Source organism: Schistosoma mansoni, chromosome 6 (assembly GCF_000237925.1).
Source record: "Schistosoma mansoni strain Puerto Rico chromosome 6, complete genome".
Lineage (NCBI taxonomy): Eukaryota > Metazoa > Platyhelminthes > Trematoda > Strigeidida > Schistosomatidae > Schistosoma > Schistosoma mansoni.
The window spans coordinates 8513518-8520086 of record NC_031500.1 but is presented as its reverse complement, the minus strand read 5'-3'; the positions used below and the strand labels follow the sequence as shown (position 1 = coordinate 8520086).

The 6569-nt window shown below is 36.6% G+C and overlaps 2 protein-coding genes across 2 annotated transcripts in view; both read right to left on the bottom strand.

Moving 5' to 3' along the window:
* Smp_052750 (hypothetical protein) overlaps window positions 1-1016 on the bottom strand; it is an 8801-nt gene extending 7785 nt beyond the window's left edge. The window contains exons 1-3 of the mRNA XM_018798171.1: window positions 919-1016; window positions 789-865; window positions 631-737 (exon numbers count right to left, since the gene is read on the bottom strand). Of these exons, the coding sequence (XP_018653139.1) occupies window positions 631-737; window positions 789-865; window positions 919-998 (264 nt within the window). The 5' untranslated portion in view covers window positions 999-1016. The remainder of the gene's footprint in view (window positions 1-630; window positions 738-788; window positions 866-918) is intronic.
* A 1736-nt stretch (window positions 1017-2752) lies between these two features.
* Smp_052760 (putative tfiih basal transcription factor complex TTD-A subunit (General transcription factor IIH polypeptide 5) (TFB5 ortholog)) lies at window positions 2753-5941 on the bottom strand. Its single transcript, XM_018798170.1, has 3 exons — window positions 5873-5941; window positions 3187-3262; window positions 2753-3138 (listed from the first exon to the last, which is right to left on the bottom strand). Exons 2-3 carry the CDS (start codon window positions 3219-3221, stop codon window positions 2952-2954), a joined length of 222 nt encoding a protein of 73 aa, XP_018653138.1. The 5' UTR covers window positions 3222-3262; window positions 5873-5941; the 3' UTR covers window positions 2753-2951.
* Between the last annotated feature and the right edge of the window lie 628 nt (window positions 5942-6569).

The following is a 6569-nucleotide window of genomic DNA, read 5'->3' as shown; positions in this document are numbered from 1 at the left end:
ATGAAATCCGCACTTCTCAACTACTTCAATCTGCTCACCATCCAGGGTGAGTACAGGATTAGAATCCTGCCAGTCTTGTAGGAGTACTTTGCACTTGGAGGGTGAAAAGCACAAACCGTACCTGTGGACACTGATTGCCAACTGATTAAGTGCGGATTTCATGGCTTGGGCATTATCGCACAGTAAGACAATATCATCCGCATACTCAAGGTCGAGAAGTCTTTCTCGAGGCAACAGATCCACACCTCCATTACTTACATCCATCAGAGCTGTTTTCAGAATGTCATCGATGGCAAATTTGAAGAGGAATGGTGAGATTGGGCAACTCTGCCTAACCCCAATGCTTGAATGGAACAATGGAGAATGGTGGTTGTATGCCCTCACTCTGCCTGAGGTGTCTGTATACAGGGCCTTTAAGAGGTTAATAAACTTCTCAGGCACACCCTTCTTTAATAGACAATTTCAGAGAACAGTCCTGTCCAGCGAATCGAAGGCGGCTCTCCAAATGTTAAAAGTTCAATGGTTATTACTGATTTATATTTTTCTCAATGAAAACTAGTGAACTATTCATTTAGACCTGGACGTGAACGAAAAAAGTGGGAACAAAAAACATATTAGACAATAACTCACCAATATATATTCCATTTGAGCTAAACTGAAGTCTGCATTAATATAACGCGCTAAATATGAATTCAATTGTTCATGATATTTTTTCTCAGCTGCAAAAATTTGATTTTCTACATATTTATTTATATATAAATCAAAAATATAAAAATTAGTAAACAAACCAAGATCTAACTTTTCTTCATCTAACAATTTGAGTTTTTCTTCAAGACTTCGTATTGTACTATCTTTATTGTTACCTCTAGTGAAGATTTGGAAAGGGATAAAAAAGAAATCATCATAAAGAAACCATACATATTGTCTGGATTATCCATTTCTGAATTATACTTATTGTCTATAGGTGATTTGATCTGTGATGTATGATCTGCCATCATTGTTCAGGCCTGAAACAAGAATCCAATATATAGGAATAGAGATAGACAAAAACTTTTGAGTGGTTATTTTCAATATTATTTTACAATAGTACATGAACGATGAACCAATAAACATTTCACTTAATCGTTTCATAAAATGTATTCATAGAAGCTGCATAACGTTAAACACCTCTGTGTTCAATGTTACTGATTAACTTCGGTAGTTTTGTTTGTTTTAAACTTTGTGAGTGGAAGGCAAACTTGACCTAATATCTGAGTAACACCGGGTAATATTATGAACTTGCTTTTATGATCCCGCAGATATCACCCAACGAATATTAACTGAGATTCTTGCGTTGTTCTTCTAAACATTTTCAGCAAAGACTTAATCTATGGGAGATAGTGAAAACTTCTTGACTGAACCATCTGAGAGAACGAAATATGCATAACATAATTTTCAAACCCACCTCTCCTTTTAATATCTCGAATATATACTTAAAAGAATTCTGTCACCTTCGAATTATCATGTAGTTATTCAATCGTGCGACCCTCTCAGTTAGTACCAAAAGTATACAACGAGCAAAACATGACCAAACTACAAACCCAGAATGAAAAAGGAAAGAACTACTAAAATAACTGGGCTGTTAGCAATGACAACAGGAAATGCCATTAAAAGGATGAAGTCTTCACAGAAAATAAAAGTATCCATAAAACTGACTAAACCGTATCCAGAGAGTAAAAACTCACTACGTAGTAGTGAATAGAACACATTTCTTTCTATGAGATAGCTAATTATTTTTCTCCTAGTTTGTTGATTTATTCTCGCGACTACCTTGAATTTATGGAACCGAAACTACCACTAAAAACAAGCTTAGTGAATTCGTGACCTTTGTAGGTTTGTCACGTACACCACACTTCGATAAATGTACGACTATTAATGGATACTATTATAATTTCTCTTATTACGACCTAGTCATTCCTATTGTTTAGTATTCTTGGACACCAATTCACTCGACAAGTCTCCATGTCAGAACACGGTTGAACAGGAAAGAAATTATATTCCGAATAACAAGGGTAGATGGAAGCAAGGAATACAATAAGAAAACTGTTAGTATATATATAGTTTTTACATGAGAAGACTCTAGAGTGTTCTCCAAGTATCGACTAGCGCTGATTGGATAAGAATTAGTCGATCAGAGTACGCGAATGCAATCGTGCATGGAACATGCTTTAATCCAATTTATCTCCAGCTAACAGATACTAAAGAGTAATGTGTGTCCATTTAACCTGCCCAGAGGTTTATTCACCAGTAGTAATCAGTTTCCTTCATGAGATATAGTCTTTAAAAATTTGAACAACACACCCGACATTGTGATCATCTAGTAATTCCTGACACAGGATAAGCTTTGGTGCTGTAAACGTGTGATAAAAATAACCCCACGGCCGAAAAACTGCTTTTGTACCTCGCGTTTTCTGTTCTTGAGGGTGACTAGAAAGATCACACTAATAAAAAAGTATATATATATATATATAGAGAGAGAGAGAGTTCGAAAAGGAATGAAGTTAGAGAAACCGACAGTGGGGTAATATAGGTGATCTGATGAAGACTGTAGATAAGTTGGCCTATTAAAGTGAGAATATATATGACATATGGCTCGAAAAAATCGAGTGTCAAACGAGATGGTGACAACATTGTTTCATACTCCTCGAAATCAGCAAACTTAAAGCAACATTTAGAAATAATGGGTTAGAGGTAAACAGAACACGGTCGTAATGCACAACCGTATATTTCGAAAATCATTTTTACATGTTAGTTATTTACAAAATATGACATTGTATGGTATAAGTAGTCAGATTATAAGGAATAAGGCTATTCACAGAATACCGATAAACAGTCGAACTGTTGCACTTTCACAAAAACGAGTAAAGTGTAGGATGACTGAACAGTGAACATTTAAAAATGGAACAACAAAATCAATCATTTTCAACATTCATTGGAAAAGATAAACTCTCCATGAGACCATCCACTTTTTCTTGAAGTTTACTAAGAATATCTGCATCGATAAACAAATGATAGTCATCTAAATCCGTATGTACGAAATTTTTGCCCAAAACTAAATTTTCTGCTAAATGTAGGAGAAATTGTTTCATAGCAGGGTCACTGAATTATAATCGACAATTAGATGATAACTATTAATATTCACATTACCACTTGACGAGAATTCCTTTATGAACATTAACCATTGCTGTGGACGTGAGCTCGACAATATGAAGAGTTGTTTATGCTGTAGGAAGAGTTAATGTGCATAAACGTTAGAGATCAATCAAAAAATAATACTATAACAATAGTAACCAAGTCAAGTATGGAGCTTAGCTTTTATGCTAAGCTATATAAATAAAGAGAAAACGTAAGCACGAGATAACTGTACTCGCTTTTTTACTCTAGTAACTCAAGATGGGGACTCAGATCAGAAAATTAATACACAAACGTTATTAGTTACAGGCGAGTAAGAACTCAGATATACACTTAAAACAAACGTGCATAAAAAAACAGTGATAAAATAATAGCAATTAATACGAAGTGAACGATACGTAAGAAAATTTCCTATTAGAAAACACCAAAAACTGAGTTCACTCAAAAGGATCAAAGTTCTTTCAACTGCTAGGTATTTTTTGAATGCCTTTCAAGGCTATTGATATCCAATGAAGAGCCCTAGCTAAATCCGCTTTAGTGAATATTTTCCGTCCACTAAGTGCAAAAGAAAAATTATGAATACATGGAATAAAATATGTCAGTAATCTTCAAGTTGTTTAAAATTTGATAGTCCCCATAAAGACACTAATCTTTGACCCTCTTTATTACTATATGTAGTGGTGGTAATTAAAGGATGGATAGTACTTAATTGGATTGCCAGAACTCCGAGTTGGCAGCGGTGAGTTTATCACGTGGTAGGCATCGAGTCCACGACTCAACTGGCTGACCTTTGGTTATAATATAATGCGAAAGTGTTTTATACTATCCACCTGATGCTTTGGTCTTACGACTTCTGAATGCTGCCGAATGATCACACCTAAAACACTATCCAATGACGTATTATTTTTAATGCTACGTATTCAATCTAAAAGTGGGATGAACGTGTAGATAAGTGAAGGAATCAGTAAGATCACGGCTGTTAGCATTAACTACCGGGTTAAAAGTCCTCGAAAAACTACACGGGGAATAGCAGGATCAAAATCAGGTACCATAATCATCCAACTAAACTGACGCCAAATATCAGGGTCAGAAATGAGTAGCTGCCTTCCAACAGCCTTGTTTTTTAAAGATTACTTTCTTTTCTTTGAGTCGCCGTGTCGGTGTCACACTAATAATTCCATTCTACTCATCTGTATATCAGGAAATAGGAACCTGTAGTCATATCTCTCAAGCGAAATAGGCGGCTAGAAAGTTGGCCAGTGACAACTGTTGCCGCTACTGTCTGGTCATAGTATTTCCCAGAACGGAAAAAATCTTAGAAAACTTCTAAGTAGTCTCACAATTTATTGTTTCTTTCCCATATTTTCGATTATATGAATAGATGAGTTCTGTAACAGTCAGTTATACGCAGCATAGAATCCATTACGTGTGTATATGTTCAAGTTGCCACACCCCATTAGCAACAAAAGATGAAATTGTCAAGTCAAATCCCAGAGTAGCAGACATAGTAACAGTGTCATTAGTAATAGAAAAGATTAAATACTGAAGATAGTTTGAGAAAATATAAGTCGAATGAAAGCAAAACAGTTTTGCGTAATTTAAAGGACCAGAATTTGGGGAAGACAAAGAATGAATTAACCTGGGCCATTGCTAAGGTTCTTATACCAAGTCGATTAAAGTCAGTAGTCATCGGTCGCTATAGTCTAGAGGACCGAAACTAAGTAGTCTACACCTATTACCATGGCTCAGTACAATTGTTAATGCCTTCATAGACTGGTGCGAATCTTTGGTAACCCCTCGCTTCCTTCCAGTCTGTCATCTGGCATTTCAGAAAATTCGCGGCTTACAAACACCTTCCCGACATTTATTCGTGAATGTATTACGAAGAGATGTCTCTAATGCTTCTAACTTTGCTGTAGTATTAGCTAATGTTGCTTAATATTACGAACGTAGCACCGCCACTCCTGCTGAAGTGGAAGTGATTGAAATTGGCACGAGATTAAGTGTAACTAGTAAATTTTATGTGAAGGATATGATTTGGTATGACTTACAATCCAGTCCGCCAGACAGGTCATATTTTCCAGAGGTAACACACAAGATTTGTCGTGCTGAGGTTACCAGTCTCTAAACCCATACACTCAATAAAATGCACCAGCGACCCTATGGGGGCTATTTATTTGCTCCATTCGAGTGTTTTACACATTTGGGTCAGTTGCACTATGGTGAGAACCTTATAATATTGGCAGACTTTGGACCTCTAAAGGCCTACACGTCAGCTGACATATGCCCTGAAAGCTAATAATCACCAATAATTCCCAAGAAGTTCAATAGCTCGACTATTCCAGTTTTCGTATAATATCTGGCATAATAAAGGCGAGGAAAATATTTAAGTTGCTAAAGACTATAAAAATATTAAATATCTTGTCTCTATAGTACTCATAAAGATTAAGAAACCTAGTTCTTTGAAGCCCTAACTAGTGAGGAAATTCCACGCAAATGCTAGAATCGGCTTAAATCATTTGAGGCGACGATTTATCGATGTTTTTAATATAAACAGTCATGCCATTAACAGTTCACGTGAAGCATTACAGATGTCATTGAGGTAGCTAGAAAGGGATATGCATGATTCCATGTCTTAGAAAATTTAGGCATCTCTAACTACACTTCTTCCTTATCCGCATAAAACGATTAAAAAACCTACCTAACTTAACGTGAAAAAACTTCACACAAGCTACAAATACAACTTTGTAGCGGACCAATTAATTTCCCGCCACATATCCAATATCCTGGATATCGGTCTCCAGTCTCCAGTAATAAGGATAGTAGGTTGATGAACCTGTATTAATCCTGACAGATTGCCTTCCAGTGAAGATCCGGCTTCTCCTTGAAAATGTCCACTGATGGTGCTGATACCACTTGTTCTGGTAATGCGTTCTAGTCACTGACCACTCGATGAGAAAAACGGGACCCCACCTATAGTTTATTAAATCGCGGTTTCTGAACCTTCTTGCTATGACATCGGAGATTATTAGTGCTGGAGGGAGCAAAAAGATAAGACATATTAACACCCAAATCATAATTAAAGATACGAAATGCCAGTGTAAGGTCACCTTGTGTCCTACTATAAGATAAGTGGAAAAGGTTTAGACGCTCATCGTCAGGAAATTTAGAAAGACCCTTCACTAATTTTGTCCCAACACGTTGGACACGCTCAAGTGATTTAGTATTCTTTATCAGACATGGGCTAGCGGCTTGGATACAGTTCTCTAAGTGTGGCCTTACATAGGTGGGATATAACATTCGAAACATCTCGTCAAAGCATTTAAACGCTCGGCGAAGTGACCATAGCGCACGACAACCTTTGGAAGCAGCCGCATTGCAGCGCTTAGTAGTTTTCA